The sequence below is a fragment of the Dipodomys spectabilis genome, unplaced genomic scaffold, assembly GCF_019054845.1.
Source record: "Dipodomys spectabilis isolate Male_0828 unplaced genomic scaffold, ASM1905484v1 ptg000167l, whole genome shotgun sequence".
NCBI lineage: Eukaryota > Metazoa > Chordata > Mammalia > Rodentia > Heteromyidae > Dipodomys > Dipodomys spectabilis.
Genome location: NW_024870844.1, coordinates 2,433,705 through 2,459,028, shown reverse-complemented (window position 1 = coordinate 2,459,028; position 25,324 = coordinate 2,433,705). Strand labels below are relative to the sequence as shown.

Genomic DNA, 25,324 nt, shown 5'->3' with positions numbered 1-25,324 from the left:
ACAAAATAAATCACCTTATAAATATGTTAGAAACAATAGCAAGAAAGAAAAAACCCTTGTGTCCTTATCTTGGGGTTCATTTCACTTAACATCATCTTATCTGAACTTTTCTGCTTTTCTCAGACATATACTAGGTATTGCAAATAAGGGAAACCATGGGACCTATGTTTCTTTGGGCCTGGCTTACTTCAAGCCTTTCCATTTCCTAACCAATAGGGCAATGCCATCCTTTCTGATGGAGGCATCGAATTCCATTGTGTATATATACCACATTTTGTTGATCCATTCATCTACTGAGGGGCATCTGGGTTGGTTCCATATCTTAGCTATGGTGAATAATGCTGCAATAAACATAGTTGTGCTGGTAGCTTTAGTGTGGTCTTGTTTGTGATCATTCTGGTAAATGCCCAAAAGTGGGATTGCTGGGTCCTAGGGGAGCTCTATGTGGAGTCTTTTGAGGAACCTCCATACTACTTTCCAAAGTGGTTAAACAAGTTTACACTCCCACCAACAATGCAATAAGGTTCCCTTCTGTCCACATCTCCTCCAGCATCTGTTGTTATTAGAGTTCTTGATTATAGCCATTCTAACTGGGGTGAGGTGGAATTTCAATGTTGTTTTGATTTGCATTTCTTTTATGGCTAGAGAGGTTGAGCATTTCTTCATGTGTCTATTGGCCATTCTTGTTTGCTCTTCAGAGAAGTTTCTCTTTAAGTCTTTAGCCCAGTTATTTATTGGGCAGTTGTTTCTTTGAGGATTTGTTGCTGGGCGATTTAATTTTTTGAGTTCCAAATATATTTTAGATATAAGAACCTTGTCTCCCTTATTTGCAATAACTGATATATGTCTGAGACAAGCAGAAATGGTCAGATAAGTTGATGTTAAGCAAAATGAACCCCAAGATAAGGACTCAAATGGTTTTTCTTTCTTGCTATTGTTTCTAACATATTTATAAGATGATTTCTTTGTTGCTATGTATGTCCCTCCCCAATAGTATAACTCCTGTTTTCCCTGTATTTGATGTTGGTATAATTTGGGGCAGAGAAAGGAAAAAACAAATTATTTAAAAAGGGATACAGGTGGACCCATTGCAACAATGAGATGTACAAGACGTTATGTCAAAAAGGGAACTTTAAAACTTTGGTGTTGGGGAGGGGAGATGGGAAGGGATGGGAAAGGGAAACAAAGGAGGAGGCAACAATGCTTGATAAGAAATGTACTCATTACCTTGCTCATGTAATTGTAGCCCCTCTGTATGGTATTTTCACAATAAAAAATAAACACACACACATATATATATATATATATTTAAAGTAGTTGTTGTACAAAGGAGTTGCAATTTAACAACTCAGTTTTGAACACAATATATCTTGATCAATATCATCCTTTACAACAGTGTCATCCATCCCTCCCCTACCCACTCTTTCCTTCACTCTTTTTTTTTTTGTTGGTCATGGGGCTTGTACTCCTGGGTGCTGTCCCTCAGCTCTTCAGCTCAAGGCTAGTGTTCTACAACTTGAGCCACAGTGCCATTTCCAGTGTTCTGGTGGTTAATTGGAGATAAGAGTCTTATAGTCTTTCCTGCCTTTGAACCACGATCCTCAGATCTCAACCTCATGAGTAGCTAGGATTATAGGCATGAGCCACAGGTGCCAAGCTTCCTAGTTCTTCTTAATTTTGTAGGATATACATTGAATTCTTCTCTGCATTCCTCCCTTTCCTATTTGTCTACTCCTTCCCTTTGACCTCACGCTACTCCTTTTGAGTACTCACTTATTGGTGTTTTATTTTTCTGAACTTTGATTTTGCCTTTCTGAGGAATTTCACTATTTGAGATTGCCCTTAAGTCTACAGTATTGTAGTAAATACATTTGTCTATACTCACATACCATCCTACTTACTTGCTTATGAGTTTGTAATTTGAGTCTTATCTTCTACATTTAAGGAAAAACATGAGTTGCTTGTCTCTCTGGACCTGATTTGGTTCATTTAGGGATTTCTATAAGACTCCTTGTTTCACTGATTTCTCAAAGCTAAATAATCACCTTGTTTTGTTTGTTTTATTTATTAATCGGACTCACCATCATCTCTAATTTGACTATTTGTTTTATCCCCACTTAGCCATTTTCTATGTTTCGATTCCCAGATTTACCAAGGTGATTGTGAATTCATTCAGATCTGTCACCCAATCTGGAATCTAGTAGCCCTGTGTGGCTCTCAATGCATATAAATCTAATTTTACTAAAATTATACGAAGATTTCACTTCTTTGCTTATACTAGCTAGTTTAAAGGATCTAAATGGTTGAAATGAGTAGCAAATGATTTCTTCATAGCACAGAACATATTTATTTACACCAGCTGTAGTTTAATGCTGTCACTCTCCTGTTATATCCTTATCCTGTTACATTGCTGCTATGTGTGTGTGTGTGTGTGTGTGTGTGTGTGTATTTCCCAATGAGATCCTTCCTGATTTTCTCCTTGACAGACTTCCTCCATTGACTCTTGAACTTGAACACACTGTAATGTGTCTTCAAACACATGAAACTTCTTCCTAACTCAGATTTTCATGGTAACCTTCCTTGCGTAGGGTTATTATATTTTATGTATAGCAGCCTTTCCCGTCTTCTTCATGGCTATAACACTGGTTAGCTCTAAACAAAAGCTTGCTTTATTTATTATCTTTTACCACATATAGACTAAATTATACAAGAGAAAGATCCTATCTGTCTTTACACCTCCTGTCTTACATGCAGGATATATTCAATAAAGATACATGAAAGAAGGATGCAAGAGAATAAGCAGGAAGAAGAGAGATGGGAAGATAAATAATAGGATGCTTCTCTCTTAGACCTTTGTTCTCACCATTCCCAGAATGAGCTCTTAACCACATTGCTCTAGTTAGTATAATGGATCAACAAAGACTTAGTCCCAGACTGTTGAGTTATTGGGAAGTGGATGTTGCTTTTTTTAGTTAAAGTATGTTACAATAAAGATTACAGTTATGCAAATCAAGTACAGAGTATATTTCTCTTTGAACAGTATCTTTCCTTCCTTGGCTCTCTCCCAGTTTTTCCCTCCCACCCCACCCAGAAGTTGTATAGTTCATTTTCCACATAGCATTTAGCGAGCAACACTGCTGTGTGTACTCATCCTTTGTCCATCTCTCTCTGTTGGAGGTAGAACTTTTAAGCATTAGGGTATAGTGAGAGGATTTAGCATACTGGGAACACGACCTCAAAGGAGATCATGGAACTACATCCTTTCCTCTTTTGCTTTACTTTTCAGCCATCAGATCAGCATATTTGTTGTACCATCTGCTCCCACCATGATATTTTGACTTACCTCTGTCTAAGAAGCAACAGCATATAGATCTTGGACTAAATCCTCCAAAATTTTGACCTGAGATACTTTCTCCTATTTCTAAGTCCGTTGTCTCAGATATCTGTTAAAGTATAAAAGCTGAATAACACATTTGCAGGTTTTAAACCCCAACTTTCCAGTGTTTTCTGGATGCCTCCTAACTCTGAACAGGCTACTCTGTGGGGGAAGATCCTCTGTACCTCAAAACAGATACCATCACCTTTTGCCACTTTTTTATGACCAGCTCCATTTCACCAACATATATATATACACACACATACACTTGTACACAATCACACATACACATGGAATCCTACTTCCTAGGCACAATTAGAAACAATTTCTTTCTATGTGATGTGTCCCTCTATTATAGACCATGCCATTTTTCTTCTGAGCAATGAGAAAGTCTCACACCATGAGTCAGAAAGCCTTTCCCTACCTCCAAACATGTAACATCATATTTGGACCTGAGAGGCAGTCACTAAACCTTTGTAGAAAGTAAATACAATTTACAATGTAATCCCTTCATAGAGGGGCAATATGTTACATGCATTTTTTAATGTTTGCAATCACAGCATCATATTTAGTATTCTCTGTTCTGCAATGTTATTGGTTTTCTGATTCAAAGGAAAAGCTTTGGATTTATTGATGGGTATTATACAAATGTTAAATATCAATTGTGAGTCAAGTTTATCCAAGATTAATTCTAGAGCACTTGTTTTTTTTAATACTGCCTAAAGTTTCACATAATGTAATGTATGTTATGCTAGTTTCCCAAGGCATTTGAGAACAAACTGCAAAATAACATAACGAACTGTAAAACAACATACACACTAAGAAGACAAATGAACCACCCTCGATTTGTAAATTGAAATTTCTACATTTGACCCTAAGTTAGATAAAGAAAAAGAGAAAAAGAGTAGATGAATCTCCATCAACCTTTTTGTGGGAAAGAAAGCTCTAAATTTGCAACTCTTTCCAAAGATTACAGAATCTTTCAAAGACATTTGTTGTATAATTACAAGATATATTACTGAATATCTACTACAAATAATAATAATAGAAAATATTCCCTAGGGGATCACTTACTATAAGAAGAGCACAATACACATGAAAATACCACAACAAAATCCCGTTGTCTTATTAATTCATGCTAATTAAAATACTACAGGTAGGTGTTGATATTTTCATGTAGACAATTCTATTGTTCTCATTTTTAGATGAGACTGTTGAATTTCATGTAAATTGGTCTTGGCAGAGAAAATAGGAATAGAAGAGTAATGCCTTGGGTGAGGAGGGAAGAATCAGGTGTTTCATGAGTACAGTGGTTGAAAAATGGAAGTTCAAAACAGCTATATGAACCTGTGACTCATTTATTTTTATGACAGTCAGTTTGATTGCTCATGTGCCCTCCAGACTTAACCTGTAGTTTGCCTGTGTTGTCGTGAAATGACAAAAATGAAGGAGACACAGGTTGTAACTAAAGGGCCGCTTCTAAAATTCCTGAACGTGTTCTGTAATTTGCTAAGACTGATGTTTTATTTATTGTGTTAATCGAAGACAAGGGATTTAAGCAAAGGGTGGGGTCTTTGTATGGATGTGTGGCAGTGGGGATGGATTGATGGGAGATTAAACATGTTCTATGTACACGTATACATATATCAACACATAGAAAGAATCTATGTCATTCTTATATACCTAAACACAGGAAATTAGGAGGTAGAATTTTGTGTATGCAGTTGGACTGTGGCAAATGATGGAACAGGTTCATCAGGTAAGGTTGTTACTATCAACAGTTGCAGCCAGACAAGAGTATACTATTTGTCCACACAATAATATTCAGTTGTTCCTGTTCATCAACTGAACTGGGGCACCAGTGGTATTTTCTTTTGACTCATTTCTGATCTCAGCAAGCTGTCTGAATTGAATTAAACCAGGGGTATGTGTTTGTATCTGGGCAGAGGGCTGTGTGTTCCATTACCATCTTTGAACCAGATGCTAATCAGCCAGCTTAGGAATTTCCTTGAATTTGTGTCCTTAATTCCACAAAGTGAAAAAATGAAGTCTTTAAGGTCAGTTTCTAAGAAACACGACCATAAAGTTAGAAGAACAGTAGTATGAAAGCCAGGCAGGGTATTTGTTGCATTAGAAAGGAAAAAGTTTCAGTTGGTTTTCTGTGAATATTGGTTATCGTGGATAATGCCGGTTCTAAAACCTGTCTATTGCACTTGAAAGGATTGTCTGTTTCCAAAAGTTCCATCATTAGAATTGATATATTCATAACCTAAGAAGCGTACTTTCTCGCAGGCTACTTCCCTCTGTGTTAATGAGAAGTTTCTTATTGTAGCAAGTAGATGAAGCTTCTTATTCTTCTTGGTGCTAGGTCTTTTGTCTAGTACCTCTTAAATACTTGTACAAAAGAACAGTAAATTCAATATATGCATATTCTCAAGCAGATAGAATGATGACTTCAAAGCTTCAGATTAAAAAAATAAGACTTGATACTATAAAATTGAAAGTATTTAATTTTTTTGACAGCCTTTGGGTTTAAACTAACTCAAGACCTTGTACTTGCTAGCAATGACCTACCATTTGTGTCATGACCCCTAGATTTCCTATTTCAGTTTGGTATAGTGTCTTACCCTTTTAGCAGGAACTGCTTTGTAACCTTGATCCTCCTACTTTCACTTAGCTGGGATTATAGGCATGCCCCACAATGCCTGTCTTCATTTAACTTTTGAATACAATCATTGTTTATTCTGTCCATTTCCTCATGTTCCTTTAACATTGTGCTCTGCACATAAGAAATATCTATGTTTTGTGAATAATTTCACAATTACACAAGAAGCATTATTGGGTAACTGCAATACAAAATTCCAACTTATTTGAGGTTATGATATATGAATCAAACATCCATTTTTTTTTCTTCTGAGCACAGAGCAAAGTTCAGGGAAATGTTTGAAGAATGAGAGGATAGACATTCTTAAGAAAGGGAGATCAAAAAAGCCAGAGGCTTGTAGATGAAGGTGACTTATGTAGGAGCAATGAGCTAGAAAAACCAATATAACCTTCAGATCTCTTCAGCTCAGTCTGTTCTCTATTGAGATATCCATATTAGCAGGTTTTTGGAGAGTGGTAAACAGTGATGTGGACAAATATCATGAGGAATTTTGGACTGATCTTAGAAAGCCACTGGGAAAATTCTCTCTTTCTCAAAGCCACTAGAGAATGTGAACAGAAGTCCCAACTTAGAGCTTTCGATTTCTATATTTTCTCCATCGTACTCAATATGAGTAGATGATAAACTGCATTGTAAACTAAGTTGTTCCTTCTAATGTAATGAGATCATAATATCATGAGATTTTTTACTCTGTTCCTAGTAAAATAACATATTTCTAATTTATTTTATAAGTTCCTATGACTTGCACCAAACAAGTTTATCATGAACTATAACTGGAAAAATTAACAAAAGAAAATCCCTACTTTTGTTGGAGTTGAAAAACACTGAAGTTATTTCTTAGTTTTGGACCATTTGTGAATTGTGGAAGAAGGGACATTGAACATCACCCTCTATAGAGAGAAAGTGATTTCTTTGATTGATCTAAATTTGTGATCTGCATAATAGATATGCTTTAGGGAGTAATATATAGCAGGGTGCTAAATAACAACATTCAAATAACCTAACACTATTACTACAAAACTTTTGGCTGAAAGTTCATGTAAAGTATTGGTAACTAACCAAACATCCATGAAGTGTGTTTCTGGTTTAGATTGTATCTAGTGTAGTGATGACACTGAATTTCATTTACTGTGGCTACTAAGGAACAGGTTGATTCACAAATGTGTGAAATCTCAGAGTTGAGATTAAAAAAAAAACAACTCAGTGGAATCCAAAAGTGCCTACAATATGTTTTTTGAATATGATATAAAAGGTGATCATTAACCCTTTGGACATTTCTTAGCTCTTTAAAGAATCAAGCATACATGGTATCTGAAACCAAATACATGTCAGCTCATTTACTTGGTATTCTAAATATATTAATATCACTCCTATTTTTTTGGTGCCAGACCTGGGGATTGAACTCAAGTCCTGGATGATGTCCCTGAGCTTTCCTCTTCATGGCTAGCACTCTACCACATGAACCACAGCTCCACTTCTGGCTTTTTGATGGCTAATTGAAGCTAAGAGATTCACAGATTTTCTTACCTGGACTAACTTGGAACTGTGTTCCTCACCCATCAGAATAGCTAAAATTATAGAAGTGAGCTACTGGACCCGAACCATTTCTCTTAACATATATATATATATATATATATATATATATATATATATATATATATATAGAGAGAGAGAGAGAGAGAGAGAGAGAGAGAGAGAGAGAGAGAGAGTGGAAATATGGCTTAGTGATAGAGTGCTTGCCTGGCATGCATGAAGCCCTGGGTTCTATTTCTCAACACCACATAAACAGAAAAGTCGGTAGTGGCACTATGGCTCAAGTGGTAGAGTGATAGCCTTGAGCAGAAGTTCAGCGAAGTACCCAGGCCCCTGAGTTCAAGCCCCAGGACTGATGTGTTTGTGTGTGTGTGTGTGTGTGTGTGTGTGTGTGTGTGTGTGTGTGTGTGTGTGTAACTAGAGAATAAACAATCAATTTTTTATAACATGAGAGTAATAGGATAAATAACACATAGTTTAATGAGACTTTCAAAAATTGCCACCAAATCCGAACTTCAGAAATATAGTCCATTCAAATAAAAGTTCAAGCAACCGTTTGCCTGGGATTGTTATGAAGAACACGTGGCCTTACCACCATCTCGCTTTGGGTCTGAGTTCACTGTTGTATGTAATATCTTGTGGCAACTACTAATTATGGTGAGCTGTCCAATAAATGTGATGGATTGTCCAATTAACTCTTCATCAGCATCCCTTTTTGAAGATGCTACCTATCAAAACGGATGGCAGTTTATGACCTCCATGTTGCATAGGTAGCTAATTGCTCCTTGGACAATAATCATTAAGCTTCTTACATCTCATGTAGACATTTTGTTGTACAAACTATGATGCCAGGGAGTTTCCCAGTGCATCTGACTTCACAAATAGGACTCTCTAAGGATTCCTAAGTTCGTGGTGGAGTACACAGATTGTGTGAACAGTGAAGTTGATGATTACAGATCTATCATCTTTTTTTGCAGGTTTTCCATCGACCGGCACACTGACCTGGAGAGACAGTTCAATATTAATGCAGATGATGGGAAGATAACACTGGCAACTCCACTTGACAGAGAATTAAGTGTGTGGCATAACATCACAATCATTGCTACTGAAATTAGTAAGTGCTAGACTTGTTTGTTTGTTTGTCTTTTGGTGGTAGGTTTAATTTTAATGATAATGGTTCTTAGTGGAATGTATTTATTTTCCCGAGGCATCTCAGACTATATCATTTCAACACACAATAACTCACATGATGGGAAATTATCAAATATTTGCAAGCTATGTGAGAAGAAAATATTCCTACCCACAGAATATATATTGTTTAACCTTATAATTATTTGTCAACCCTAAAACAGTGTAACATTTTTAAATATGGGCGTAGTTAAAAGGGTAGGTACAAAAATTATATTAGAAAGAAATACACTATAATGTAAGTAAATGCAAAGTTTATAACATACTATATGCAATATAGTTATAATGATTGGCATGCTTCAATCATTCAGAACCTGCATTCAGAAAAATATGTCAGCCACATAATAGATAAAGAAGATTTTCAAGAGGTAAGATTGTAGAGATACTTTTTAATGTTTTTAAAATTCAATATATTTTACACAATAATTATGTACTCTTTAAAATTATATCCTCAACAGAAACTCACGCTATGCTTTTCCCCCCGAAAAATTATGTCTAAAAATGTAATTTAGTTATAGGGGAAGAGGTTCTGGGGTTATTAAAAAATAACACTTGTTTCTGTTCTTTTTTAATAAGCACAGCCTCTTTGTACTTAATGAAAGGACCATAATGACTCTGGCTGAGGTCACCCCTCCATTTTGAGATTTTTGCACCGGATGTCTCCATTTCTTTTTTATTTTACCAAAACATGCAAAACAAAACAAAAATAAAACAAGAAAAGAAAACATGCAAATCTTTTTATTTCCAGGCCGAACATAGTTTATATGATCTGAATACCTTATTTCCATGAAGGACCTGAAGAGGCCTTCCAAATTGTCCACAGATTCAAGAATTAAAACCATTTTCTCTTGATAGACTTAGAGTGCAGAGAAAATGAATGAAGATGTAAACACCAGCTGGCATGAGACACAAAGGGAACTGAGTTGCCACTCAGTGGTCGAGCACTTGTCCAGCAAGTTCAAGGAGCTAGGTTCCATCCCTGGCACTTCCGAAAGGAAGCATCAATATGCAGAGAAACTCATGGGTACATATATTATGTACAGAATAGGGAAGGAAACTCTAGGTGTATCCCCTAAAATTCACTTTATATTCTCAGGCAGCTAACTGAAGAAACTGGGAGAATTTCTGTGAGACGCATGAATGTTGTGTTTCCAACTATTCAGTGGGGCTTACGTATTCCTCATTATGAGATGGGAGTAGGTCCTTCCCGGACCCTTACAAAAAGAACACTGATAGATAGCCCAGTATGGTGGCCATTTCTAATACCCAGAAGTCTAAAGCAGGAGAATCATGAGTTCAAAGCCAGTGTGGGCCACAGAACAAGACCCTGCCTCAAGAAAAAGAAGAGTGCTAGCAGGTGTTGTGATGCATTAATCTCAGCATTGCTGGAAGTGAAGATGGCCAGTGTTTAGCCAGGGCAAAACTTCAACTAGACCTTAAAAAAAAGCCAAAGATATCGAATATATATTTTAGAATGCAGAATGTCTGTAAACCATTTATGTGGGAAGTGAGGTAGGAGAATGAGATTGTAAGCCAGCCTAGGCAAAAGCCTGAGACTTTCTCCAAAAAAAAAATGAAAACAAAATGCTGCTCCTATATCTCAAAAGTGGTAAACTGCTGTCTATAAGATAGGAGATCCTACATTAAGTTTGAAGCACTACTTGAAACAAAAAATACATAAATAAAAAAGACAAAAGACCATCCCCAAACTAAAAGTTTTATAGGAAAGTCTTGCATTCAAGAGTGAAGAATGTTTTTTTCCTCAAAGCAACTTGAATGCAGGCCAAGGACTTAGTCTATTTGTTAGGTTGTTTGCTTCCATGCTCCTGAGCTCTAGTTCTAGCTAGGGATCGTACCTTGAAAACTTTGATAATTCTCCTGGGTTAGAAATACTATTTATGGCCAGGTGCTGGTGGCTCATCCCTGTAATTCTAATACTTAGGAGGCTGAGACCTGAGAATCACAGTTCCATGCCAGACTGGGCAGGAAAATCTGAGACTCTTATCTCCAATTACCAAAAAAGGAAGAATTCAAACTGTGGCTCAAGTGATAAAGTGCTAGCCTTGAGCACAAAAGCTCAGGGACAGAGCCCAAGCTCCAGGATTGGGGGAAAAATATGTAATATATATATATATATATACTATTTATTGCCCTTTTCAATGTTCTTCCCTGGCCAAAATTAAATCATGTGACATTTCTGGAAATAGCAAATAAACATACATTTGTTTTTTTTGTGTGTGTGGATTTTTTTTTTTGTTTATTAGAAATGTTAAACCCTTTTAGAAGAGTAAAGTCATGAAATGTTTACAATTTGCAAAATCAAAACTCATGATCATGTTAAGCCTATAAGAACAAAAATATTTAGGCTGGTTTAATACTTTATCAAATAAATAAATAAATTGTTTTCTAAACTATGCACTATGCATGCAGTGATAGGAAATAATTTTCTCATACTTTAAACACAAACTTCTCAAGTTAACTTTAACCCAAGACAGATATTTTTATGAGCTAAGCACCTTTATTTAATGATGCATGAGTGTTGTGTCTAATATAAGCAATCCTGAACTCCTTTTTAAGAGACAAAAATGAATGAACACGCAAAACAGGTGGTTAAGAAATTATCATGGGGCCATCCATAAAGTAAAGAACCATATGAAAGGAATCACCGATGAGTGAGAGAGAAAATACAAGAGTTCTAGTCCCATAAGGTCTTAAGTCATGTCCACCAGAATGTCCAACCCAGTTAGGACAGATATCCATTCACTCTTTTATTCAGTAATTAATTACCCAATCTTTACTTGGCAATCACCCATCTAATGACTATGGAGAAAGCCGGAATTGGAATGTACTTAAGTCCTGCCCTCCTTGGAGTTTACCTTCCATTGTCTTCCAGAAAAACAGCATGTGAAAGAGGAAACAGGGTGTGCTGAGATTTTCACAGAGGCACGAGGTAGGCCATGAACGAGGAATGCTGGAAATCCAGCCAGATCCATTCTGACAGTGGGAAAAGATTGCCAAGAGGGACTTCCTTTGGTAAATATATGATCAAGTTTGAAATTGTAAGCTAGGTACAGGTGGCTCAGCCCATGTAATCTTAGCTTTTCAAAGGCTTATATCTGAAGTACCATGGTTTGAAGTTAGCTCAGGAGAACAGTTCACAAGAACCCATCTCCGAAAATAACCAATAAAATGTTACTTATGGGCATCATCCCCTAAGCAAAAAGCCCTCAATTCAAACCCGAATACTATCAAAAATGAAAAATAACAACAGAAAAAATAAATATAATTCATGAAAAAAATGAATACCCTCAATGAGTATCAGGCAAATGACTAGCTAAATTTATTTCAAACATTATTATTATTATTATTATTATTAAAGAGACAAAATACAAAAAGTCAGAAATCTTCTCAAAGTTTTACAGGTGTCTCTAAACACACATTGAACACAGCTACCACTACTTACATGCTGATCCTGTATTTGAGGAAAATACTTATATAATTTAGAATTTCTAACACAATGAAACTTATTCTACTGAAATCAATGGGCAGCATCTTCCATTTTTTTTTTTGTTGTATTTACACTCCAAAGTAACTTAATAAATTACATAGGTACAATATAGCCAAGAAAAAGTTTAATTCAATTTATCTTAGGAAATGTGCAAATATAAATTTATTATAAAATTCACTATTATTTTTTACATGTAACTCTTAGTTCTGGTATGAAAGAAAATGTTAAGAGAGAGCTTTAAATTTTGTCTTTAAAATAAAAGCTAAGGTGGACATAATCTAGAAACTTTAAGTGTATAATTAGACTGTCTTTGTTCTATATCCTAAAAGGATGCAAAAATAATAAAATCAAAGATAACTTAAGAAAAAATACGTGAAGTTACTACATAACCAGCCCAGAAACTTGTTTATTCCATTTGATTGTTAAATCCTCTTGGTACTACTTGTCTTTGTCTTCTAAAGCCACAGACCATGTCTTGGAACAATATATATATATATATATATATATAATTGAGATTTATTGTATTTGTCCACAATGAATATTAAAATTACCCAGGATAACAGAACCCTCAATGGAGAAGTTTCTAATAAGGATAAGAGAGATATTCATCCCAGGGAGAACAATTTAAAATTACTCTCAGAATGCTATCTTATCAGAAAAAATGATTTAAACAAATGAAATTAAACTAAAGAGTGGATTTAAGGGAAGTCCATCCATTATCTTTTAATGAGAATGGAGATATCTTTTATCCTCTAGTGCTGAGGCAGATAGTTCGCTGTGCATATTACCAAGCATTGCATTGGCACCAGATCCCCACTGCCTTCCTCACGCTGGTAAGGCTGCAGTTAGAAGCCCAGAGGTTAATAAGTCATAGCAGGGGTATGCTAGATCTCTGCTCACCCAAACAAGAATATTTCTTCACAGAATATTTAGTGATATGGAAAGGAAAAGTGATTTAAAAAAATCTCTGATGTTCTGTAGTTGTTCGCTGGTGACTGGCACAAAGCACACTACTATTGGTTACCTGAAGGTGTGTAAAGCAGGAAGCATATAATTGCCCATTAAATTAATCTCTCTGAGTTAGTGATAATGCATTGCTCTGGCCCACTACAGTGGGCTGCACACCATATTGCAAATGAAGCTTTTTCACTAATGATGGTTAAATCTCTCAGGGAAAATGCTTGTTTGATAGTACTTAAGGAATGCCTCTTGCTGGCATGAGGCCCGATATCTGGAATAATTGCTTTGTCCAATTCAAGTTATTTAGTAAAAAAAGAATATGCATACATATACACATACAATTAGATAGATAGCTAGATAGATAGATAGATAATTGTTCGGTGGAATGTTAGGTTCTAGAGTTAGATAGAATTAAGAGCACTGGATATGTCTTAAGCATTAAACCTTGGGTCCTTTATTTCCTCCCTTTTACAATCTATTTTCTCATCTGTGGAATGGAAATAGTAATGATTCCTAAAACTCTTGGCACAGTAGGAATTAAATTATAAGTAATAGTATTGTACTTCTAAGCACGTCACATATGTACTCTCTTTAGACAATGGCGAATAAATATGTTTTTTTCTGTTTGTTCGAGACTTTACCTTGGGATTTTAATAGTTGTTGAATTTTAAATTATTTAATTAGTTTATATTTCATATAAGAACTTCTATTTCCCACAGCAAAAAAGCCATGGTAAGCAAAATCTGTGTGTTACGACATTGAACAGCCAACAATTGCTCACAAACCCTTCATCCATCTTTCCTTCTTTCCTTCTTTCTTTCTTTCTTTCTCTCTCTCTCTTTCTTTCTTTCTTTCTTTCTATCTCTCTTTCTTTCTATCTTTCCATTTTTTGCCAGTTCTAGGGCTTGAACTCAGGTCCTGGGCACTGTCCCTGAGCCTCTCTATGCTCAAGGCTAATGTTCTACCACTTGAGCCACAGCACCACTTCTGGCTTTTTCTGTTTATGTGGTACTGAGGAATCGAACCCAGAGCTTCATGCATGCAGGGCAAGCACTCTACCACTAAGCCACATTCCCAGCCCTCACCAACCTTTCTCTTACCCTTGGTTCAGGCATGGTAGATTGATGACTGAGAAACAGCCCTCAAAATGAGTCAGGCACAAGCTAACCTGACTGGACAGCCTGATCAGACTTGAGACTGTACATCAAACACTTGTTTAACACGCATCAAGGTGTCTGTTTATTATGATCAGTACTATTTTCCTTCTCGAGAGTGAGTGGGAAGGAGGTGAACAGGAGTCATTGTCTGGTGAGATCGTTCTCACAGAAGAGAAAAGAATATAGGAGCCTAAAATGGGTCATTAAATTCAAGTGCAACTGTGGTTGAAGTGCTATAAATATCACAGAGGTTACAATACTTGATGTTTGGCTAATATAATTGCCTGAGTATGTACTTGTATGCCAAGTTACTTTCAACATCATCCAACTTAGACATGAATGCAAGTGTTATAAGATGGAGGGCAACATTCTGAGTGAAGACAGATACAAAGAAGGGAAGGAAAAATAAAATATGGGAAAGAAGAAGTGACATATTCCTAAGTATCTAAAACACACTCCCATAGGTAGGGTGTATACCATTCCAAGACCAGAGGGATAATGAACACAGGATCAGAATGAATATGATCTTATAAGCCTTTGTTGCTAATCAATTCTACTTCAGTCTCTGGGCATCGGCTGTCACTCTGATGATGCCATTTTAGTTATTTGCATGGTATCCTGGGACTCTCATCTTTGTTTTGCAACCATGTTACACATTTCTTCCCACAAACTCATCTTCTCTTTCACTGTCTCTCTTGTCTCTTCTAGTCTGCTTAGAAAGCAAGGCAGGCTAGGAATGGTGGTACAGACACTGACCAGGCAATCCTTTAAGATGTCAATATAACGAATAGTTCCTTTAGTCACAACCTTGTAGAGGAAAGTAGGAAAGAGAATCTTATCCCTATGAATTTTCCTGGTCACTGTTTATGAAGATTTCTCTTCATAGCTTCTATAGTAACACTCGCTGCAGACAAAGGAACTTCACAACATACATGATTGAAGATCATACTTGGGACACAAGTTGTACCAAACTGGCCACTCACACTTTATGACTGTAACCAGAATTGGAATACCATCAAGGTACTAATGACCCTGGATATTTGAACAAATTTTAAAAATAGGGAACTATTGGGTTGACTTTTCCTCAGGCTTTGTTTATCTCTTTTGGGTTGAAGAAGACATGAGAACTGAGGGAAGAAGGGCAGATCGCACTGTGGACTTCAAAGAGACTGCAGGTTAAAGGCTAAGATTGCTAGAGTACCTCTGCTACTTCTCACTTGTCTGTGTTCTGCTAGTGACTAAACTTACTCAGACTCTTGCTGATAGTACAGAATCTTCTTTTCAAGATAGTGCATGCATGCATATTTATTTATTTTTTGTTGTGAAAATACCGTACAGAGGAGTTACAATTACATGGACAAGATAACTAGTTCATTTCTTATCAAGCATTGTTGCCTCCTCTTTGTTTCCCCTTCCCGTCCCTTGTGTGCATATTTATAAACCTTTGTTCCAACCCCTTATTTATTTGGGAGGAAAAATAGGACATGTTATTTATTATAATCATCAACTGCTTAATTATGAATTTTGTTTTTGTGTGTGCCAGTGCTGGGGCTTGCACTCAAGGTCTAGGAGCTGTACTTGAGCTTTTTCACTCAGTGCTTGTGCTGTACCACTTGAATCACCGCTCTACTTAGGGCCTTTTGGTGGTGAATTAAAGAGTTTCACAGACTAGCTTCAAACTGTGATATAAATTCTTACTTTTTTTGTAACCATTCTTCTCCACATTACTGGTCATGGTATATTATACAATCTTTATTTTTTGGTCATTCTTTGGGATTTAAACACATATTGTCAAGGTGATGTACAGAGGGGTTATAGTTACATAAGTAAGATAGTGATTATATTTCTTGTCTAACTTGTTAACCCATCTCCCATTTTCTCCCTCTTTTCCTCCCCTCTAATCATCCCCCGCCCAAGTTGTACAGAGATCATTTCCAACATACTGTTTTATGAGTATTGCTGTTTTGATTGATGTTTTAAAAATGTATCTCTAAGACAAGAAATATTTAAGCATCCTTCTCTTGTGAAACAGGTTATTATTTTCTTATTGTTCTTTACTTTTTTTTTTTTTTTGTCAGTTATGGGGCTTGAACTCTGGGCCTGGGTGCTGTCCCTCAGCTCTTCAGCTCAAGGTGAGCTCTCTACTGCTTGAGCCACAGAGCCACTTCTGGTTTTCTAGTGGTTTATTGGAGATAAGGGTCTCATGGACTTTCCTGCCTGGGCTGGCTTTGAACCGTGATCCTCAGGTCTCAGCCTCCTGAGTTGCTAGGCTTACAGGCTGGAGCCACTGGCGCCCAGCTCTTTTTTTTTATTTTTTATCCTGAGGAACAAATACAGTGCTTGAAGCTGCCAGTGAATATTTACCAGATGAATGAATGAACAAAGGAAATCAGGAATTAATGCCACAAGGAAGTACCCTATGAATCTGGATTCCAAATAGTCACTATTAATTGATGTGTGAAAAAGATTTCTACTTTAATACAGCTCGATTCTTAGCTGAACATCTCTGGCCAATGAGCATCTGTGCCTGTGCTATGGCTATTTGGAACTTTTAAGGACATTTTTTCCTGAATGACTGAAACTGAGAAATAAAAGGCAAGAATACCAGTGCTCTTGTAGGACAGTTGTGGGGCATTTGCTGCGCTCTCAGAGAAGACTGAACTGGAATATTAACCAATCCTGGGAGGCAGAGAAAGTTACTGGTCCTGAGGAGCCTTAGTTCCCAGAGTTCCTTCCCCCCTCTCACTTCCCTCTCCCCAGGAACTAGGCTTCTCTTTAGAAGTCTTTATATCCCTGCTCTTTTGAGAGCCTTAAGGCAGCCTTGAAAAAATTCCAGTCACTTCATTACCCAACAAGCCCGTTTATCATTTAATCTCATCTATATTGAACGAGTGAAAGCAGGTTACAGAGCAGCAGAGCCAAAAGAATGAACACGCAGCACGTGTTCTGATTACAGGAATCCCTAATCCATAGCTGAGACTCGGAAGCTAAACACAGGCCTCGGTTCTGTGTGTATCCACCCCCACCCACCTGCGTTTTAGTGGCGTGTCAGGTGGTCCTTCAGTCAGATGCTCCGCACTTGTCTTATGATAACTTCATCTTACTTAGTAGGGAGCTGACAGTTAACTCAGTCAATTTAGTAATATGGATCCTGACTAGGTGGGACGAACCTTATATATCCCACAAGTTCAAAGTTAGGCTATTTGTCATAAGGCAATACCATGTCCACTCCTTTTGTGGCTGCCTTTTCTATTTACACAGAAACTAAATCAGCGAAGAAAAGGGAAGCCAGCAATCCCTTGAGCAGCAGCTTTAGAAAGAGAAGCTCTATGGAGCTCTCAAATACAACGCTTTTGTATTTCACCCTCCCAGAATCAGTTAGGAGTGATGAGGACATATAATCTCCTATGTGGAAGTAGCTCCCCAGAGAGCTGAAACTCAGAGCAACTCTTTCCAAAACATAATACTTCCCATCTCTTGTTGGCATTATTTTTTTCAAAGCTTCATATACAAAATAATTTCTGCTGAGACTAAGTTCACCTCATTTCAACCATAGACCTAGCCTTACAAGACATGACTTCTTTCCTCTGTTAAAAATAAACAATTCGTTGTTTTAACGGATATATAAACCTATGTATTAATACAACATGATATTTAGAAGTATGTGTACATGAAAGATGACTATATTGAGTAATTAGCATAGGCCTCCCCCGCCCACCTACTTCTCATATTGTGTGTAAGAGCTTCTCTTTGACCTCTAAGAATGAAAAGAGTGCATTTGGAATTCTAGGGTGATATTTATTTAGTGCCAGTGCTAGGGATTTAACTCAGGGCCTTGGTAATGTCCTTGAGCTTTTTGTGTTCAAAGTTATTACTCTACCACTTGAGTCATAGCTCCACTTCTGGCTTTTGGGTGGTTAATTGGAGATAAGAGTTTTATGGACTTTCCTGCCCAGGTTTCAAATCATGATCCTCAGATCTCAACCTCTTGAATACTTAGGATTACAGACACAAGCCACCTGACGATTTAAAGTTATTTAATCTTATTTATATGTATCTTTAAGTAATTGTACAAAATGGTTTCAATTCGACATGTCAGTTTGTGAGTGCCATGTACCTTCCTCAGGGTCGCCCTTTCCATCATCATTTGTTTGATTGTTTTTAAAATCAGGATCAGGATCAGTAAATAATCCTCAGCTTTTTTTTATTAGCATAACTAGTTATACAAGTTGGCATGTTCATAAATGCTGTTGTTCGGCTCCCTTTCCCATTTCCTAAACCAATCTCAATTAGCTCCTCTGTTCCATTGTCACATACATGCATAAAGTATTTTGACCATATTCATCCTCTTTCACCCTGTATTCCTTCCCTCTCCCCACTAGTACTCATCCCTCAATCCAGGCAAGCTTCACCTTCATAACATTCACTTTTGTGATAGCATGTTAACTATGTAAAGGGACTCTTTCATGGCATGTCACACACATGTGTGACATATTCTGATCAAATTGACTTTGTCCTCTACTCTCCCTTTTATTGGTCAACAATTTTCAGTCAGTTGGCTTTGGCCATCATCATTAGTTTTTGTCAGAGATGCCTTTGGAAAGTAGGAAATTGCTTGATCAAGAGGAGAAGAGCTTAGAATATCTTCTGATGTTGCTACAATTAGGAGAGAGGAGCAGATGAAGTTGAAAAATTAAGGGAAACTAATTGTGGTTGTTTTAGATGACAGACCAAGGGACTCATTCTTTGTGGTGTGAGGAAGGGTAGGAATGATCAAATTTGTTGAAATAAAGGAAATACAAGGGCCTACAATATTAGATTCAAATTTAGGAACAGGATAGATGATGAATGGAAAAACTCAAACAACAACAAAAAAAACATGAAGGAGAAAATCAGTCGTTATAATTTGATATTTCTAAACTTTACAATGGAATCACCTGGAAAGCTTGTTAGAACAGATCACAAGGCCAACAATTTGGATTTCTAATGAGTCTCCAGGTGAGGCTGACATTCCTGGTTCAAGGACCACCCTCTGCGAATCATTGTTATCATTCCCACTGTCTTAATCCAGAGTAAATCTAAAGCTGTTTGAGAGGTGGGATTTGAAAGGACAAGCATTGGCCTAGGGTTAACACTAACGAGGAAAAGAGGAGAAACAAATGCTACTGGAGCTTGTAAGCCTCAGTGACCAGGACAAAATTAACTACGCAATTAATAATGTTTCCACTTACTCCGTGTTTAGACAGACATATCCTTCTCTATGTTCTTCATCAGGTTTAATTCTCGCAATAACTCCACATGCCAGCACCATGTGTTCTAATAAAACAAAGGCCCACCAGATTTAGTTTGCTGAGTTTGGGTTGTAACCTGGGTTTGTCTGAGAATCTGGCCCACGTTTTGAACATTTAGCATCTCCTCTTGATAGCCTTGATAGTCAGATCATGACTCAGGTTGACAAGAAAGATTACCAGAAAGTCGATCCAGCACTTCCAAAGTTTAAGCATTCAGAGCTTACTTCAGGTTTTTATTTATAAAAGAGTTTGAAACGCAATAGGATATTATTAGAAAACTTTTTATCCCACTGAAGTAACTAAATGGAAAGAGGCTGGGGGGGGGGGGGCGCGGGAGGAGGAGGCCCCAGGAATTGAGTATAAGGAAATTTAACATTGGCATCCATGAACTCTGTTTCAGAGGAATTTGGACTTTGAAGAAGCAATTCTGCTTCTTCAACTTTTAAAATAAAGTCTAGTTAATACTGAAGCTAACCCACGAGGTTATCCTGGAATGATACTGAAGTCAATTCAGTTCCAAACTCCTGCTGTCCTAATCTAACAATGAATGCTTAACAAAAGGCTGGAAGAGGGAAGCATGAAGTAAAACTGTGAGAACCACTGTGAAGGGAAAGAGTTTGGATGCTGTGTTCAGGAAAATATGAATTGCAATGGAGATTGCATTTATAATTACCTACTAGAACACCAGGATTTTTCTTGGTCTATCTAATGTATTTCTTTATAGAGAAAAAGAAACTATGATTATTAATAGAAAGGTTAAACTCACTTGCTTGACAGACAGCATATTCTTGTCTATTCTAATGTATATTATGTTTTGATGTTGATGTATCAAATTCTCTTTAATTAGCAGGCACTGTTTTTAGCTATAAAGATGAGAACCACCTTCGAGCCTGTTTTCTAGGTGAACCATTGCACTTGAAGTCTAAGTGACAATGGTTTTTGAAGAACATTACTTTTTGTGCTTTATTAAAATGTTTTATTTTATACAAAATTAACTGCTACACTGTAAAGAAAATGTGTGTTTGGGAAAAATGTCTCTTTTGGTTGGCTTTTTAATATGATTTGTCATTAGATTATGTGTTCGGCACAGTAGCTCAATCTCTTTGCTGGTTTATATTTTAGTGTCTCATGATATAAAAATATCCACATTGAGCCAGTACTTGATTTCCTGCTGAACTTTTTTTTTCACATCTCCAATATAATTATCTAGCAGTAACAAAGAAACAAATATTGAACTCCACAGACTACCATAGAAACCCACATTTATTTATTTTAAGAAAAGACATAAAAAGCATCTAAGACTGAAACTGATATGTCGATTGACTTGTGGGGTAACTGAGACCTAAAATAAACTTTAAAAATATCTGGAGGCTCTAGAAGAGATTGGTTAACTACATGGCCCAAGAATTAAACACAGGGATCTCAGTGACAATGAAAAGTCTTGCATTCATTATCTTCATTTGTACTTTGCCCTCCAAATGATTGGCATTGTTTCTAATAGGATGTATGTAACCCATTTTAAGATCAAATGAACCAGTCCTAACCAAGCGCAATAGTTACAGAATGCATGTTCTGAATCCTATTGGGTTGAACCAGTGACACAAGTTGAAAACCTAGTTTCTTTCCACTAATGCTTCTGTAATAAAGGACACAACTTTTAGCCATCAGTTATGAAGCCTAATTGAAAGAGACAGAAAGCATAGAAACAACATGTATAAGCAACCCAGTAGTTCTATATGCTGTTTTCTGCTCTTTATAGCCAAGCTGGATGCTACATTATGACAGGAGAAGAAAAGCAAGAAAGTTGTAGACAAACAGAATTGTGTGAGATCATCCAGGAAGTTTATGGCATTGTGGGTTGGAAAGGAAGCTATTATTAGCTAGGCCTGATTTATTCAGTCTTAGATATGAGTCCTCTAGAGTAAAGACATTTATTTCCATACAAATCTTCCAATTATACTTTAGGAAATACCGTTTATTGGGTATCCATAGTACTCAACTACAAAATTAGAAATGTTCAAAACTCTAAAACTATTTAGGGTACCAAAAGCCTGCCCCAAATGGAAAAGAAAAAACCTACTTTGGTTTTATAGCCAAAATTACTGAAAAAGATTCACCAGATTGCCTTTATACTATGTGAAGGTCTATGTGGAGCACAAATAAGTTTGTAGTTAGATTTGGGTCCCATCTTCAACCCTTATTCCCTTATGTTTATGAAAATATTACAAAAGCTGGAACAAATTCAAAACTCAAAACACTTCTTCTCTCAAGCACTGTGATTAAAGGGTAATCAGTCTTTAGAATAACAGGGAAGGCTCAGATTGCTAGTTGCTGAATTTCAGAGATTACCGATCTTTGGGGTATCCCCCACCACGGTCTTGTGATCTCTATTGGCTCATTGGCAGCATTTTTAAAATAACATTTGGGTGTGCAATACGGGAGAAAAATTTAACCAGCATTTGTAATTCAGAATGTTAGCTACTGTGTGCAAAAACTTCTTGTATTATTCAGTCCCCAAAACTACTTTGAAATGGACATACTTTAAATTGTTTTAGAACTGTTTGACATGAGGCTTAGGAAAATTAGAAGACCTGGGAAAGGTCACAGTTCTAATAAAGTGAAGCCTGAATCCATTGGATAGGACATCAAAGCCCAAACTCTTATGGCTGCTTGCTACCATTAAATGTGACACATGGAGAACTACCTGAAAAACAGGCAAAATGGCAAGTATTCCAGGGTTTCCTAGGCCTTGCATGAGAAAGATTTATCTATCCATCTGTCCATCTATCTGTTTATTATCTATCATCACCAATCTTTCTCCCAAGTAGATTGCAAGCAGTGTCATTCCCGAGTATTTCTCATATATGACCCACATACATATATATATATATCATATTCATGAATCATGTTCCTTGCAATTTACTTGGGAAGGAGAGTATAAAAGTAAATACCAATCTTGTAAATGGTGACATGCTTATTTTAATCAGTGTATTTCTGGCAAGAAATTTGGCTCATTTTTATCTCTTTATATATACATTTGGTCATTCTTTTCAATATGCATGCCCTGTGTTTATCTTCAGTAGGAATACCTAACTTTAAATTGCAAAGAAGGAAGTTGGATAAAGTCTTTTGACCCATATAGGTTTGATTCTTGAGTTTCTCATAAGCATAACTCAAGACTTCAGAGGTTTCTACAAAAGGGTAAAATGGGACAGTTACTACATATTCTCTCATCTCTATTTAATGACTCTTTAGTGGCTATAATACAGCATGATAATGAAGAACACAGGTTAGGGACATTAGGTATGGGATTATAATTACATAAACCTACAAGTCCCATGATATTGGGCAAAACACTCATTCTTTATTTTTTCCTTGTCACTCGTGGGGCTTGAACTCTAGGCCTGGGTACTGTCCCTGAGCTCTCTTTGCTCAAAGCTAGTGCTATACTTTGAGTCACAGCGCCACTTCCAGTTTTCTGGTGGTTAATTATAGAGAAATCTTACGGAGTTTCCTTCCAGGGCTGGCTTTGAACCATGATCCTCAGAGCTCATTTTTCGGTGTAGCTAGGATTAAAGGCATGAGCCACTGGCACCCAGCTACTCATTCTTTTTAATACTCCATTCCCTCATTTTTATGGAGTAAACAATAAAGTCTTTGCAAATGGCCCTAAGATGCATCTCTCACATAATGGCCAGTCATAAAGTAGCAAGTGTTTGAAATATGTGGAAGGAGACTCAGGCAGTGAGAAGTGTTCACCTTTTAAGACAACCATCCAAATGTCATTCATAATCCTCACAGTGATTTTTTCTTGGTTGCTTTTGTTGGTTGTGGGGTTGAACTTGAGGCCTGGGTGCTGTTCCTGAGCTTTTTCTCTCAAGTCTATCATTCTGCCACCTGGAGCTAAAGCTCCACTTCCAGTTTTTTGGTGGTTAATTAAAGCTAAGTGTCACACAGCTTTGGATCTCGATCCTCAGATCTCAACCTTCTGGGTAGCTAGGATTACAGGTGTGAGCCACCAGTGCCTAGCCTTCCTTCAAGTCTTTGAGACACTTTAGGGACCCAACAATGTTTCTGGCAATAATTCTGACATTACTGATGTTGTTTTTCTTGCCCTCACATGCCACAGTAGAGTTTTTCCAAGGGTCCCTGGCTCAAGTTATTATCTAACGGAGTGTGTGCTCTTTTATTCATGTATTGTTAAAAATAAAATAGTTTTAACTTTTAACATAGTAAATGTTGTGAGTATAACCCAATAACAAAAAGCTTTATCAAATAAAAGCGCGTTGGGTTCTTCTGTGTTAGTGTGCAAAGAAATCCTGAGATCAAATTGTTTAAGAACTGCTGCCTTGGGAGGAATTTCTTTCTCAATTAATTTGAGGTAATTAGTTTAAGATGCAGTAACAAATGAAAAAACTCTACATGTACCTTTGCTGTCACATTAATAAAAATAACTCATCTCCTGCAAAGCATCTGGTTCAATGGTGTAAAAAGAAATGGATTGTAATGTCTCTAGTAGGAGTCTAGTTATAGAGTAAGTAGTAAAATTTCAATAAATGATGGAAATTTGTGACAACAGGGCAAAAATAAAAGAAACACGAAGGAAAAAGAAAAGAAGTTACTTTTTTTTAATTAGCATTTCTGGGACCCCCTTACTATATAAGGCTGCGTTCTTGGGAGATAAAATTGTTCCTAGGCCATATGAATGCTAGCCTGGTGCTAAAGACCCCAGGCTAAGACCATCCAGTGTGCTCTCAGAAGAGCTTAGGAAATTGAGTATGTGAACCAGGTGGAACCAGAGGGCTGTCTCCTGACATGCACTCTAGAGAGAAAGGTAGGGGGAAGGAAGAGAGGGAGGAAAGGAAGAGGTGGAGGGGGGAGAAAGAGACAGAGAAGGGGGAAGGAGAGAGGGAAGGAGGGAGGGACAGAGAGAGATCATAGTCAAAGGACCAAGACTGAAGACTTTAATAGTTTTCCAGGGACTAACACTGCCCCAGGGCCCAGGCAGATTATCAGTGTGTAAGGCAACCAAGATTTAACGTATGCATCTAACCTTCATTTCTTTCATTCTGTTTTTCAAGTTACTTTTTTTTTGTATGTGACTATTACATTCGATTTTAGAAATAGCCCCAAACATGCTGACTCATGTTGATAGCTGTCTATTGTTTCTTGAGCCTACTTTTGTTAGTCTTGACACATAATCTTTCAGAGAGCCACCTATGTACTTTACCCAGTTGCTGTCTGCTGCAGGGACTCAATTTCGCAACCTTGTTTGAATGAGAAAATTAGAAATTTAATCTATGGTTCTAAACTCCTACAACTTTACAGTTAATGCTGAGAATGATCTTGACACCAGACTGTCTGCTTTACCAATCTTCCACATGGCAACAGCCTTGGACAAACATTTTACTTTTCATTACAAAGTAACAAATTAGCTTTATTGATGAGTAACCTTTTTCTGAGAACCTTGGTAATTCATGTCTGTGCTGAAGTTACATTCATTTCTGAAATGTGCTAATAGACTAAAGTTTCTGTTCCTGCCAAACGGAGGGGGAAAGAAAGAAACTCTAAATTGCAATGAATGTAGAAATGAAAATGGTGCTTAAAGACTCACACACACAGACACAGACACAGACACACACACAC

At 37.0% G+C, this 25,324-nt stretch overlaps 1 protein-coding gene across 1 annotated transcript in view; it reads left to right on the top strand.

Annotated features, from left to right (window-relative positions):
- The window catches only part of Cdh8 (cadherin 8), a 346,195-nt gene that overhangs the window by 230,424 nt on the left and 90,447 nt on the right, over positions 1 to 25,324 (top strand). The window contains exon 8 of the mRNA XM_042693465.1: positions 8,552 to 8,688. Within this exon, the coding sequence (XP_042549399.1) occupies positions 8,552 to 8,688 (137 nt within the window). The remainder of the gene's footprint in view (positions 1 to 8,551; positions 8,689 to 25,324) is intronic.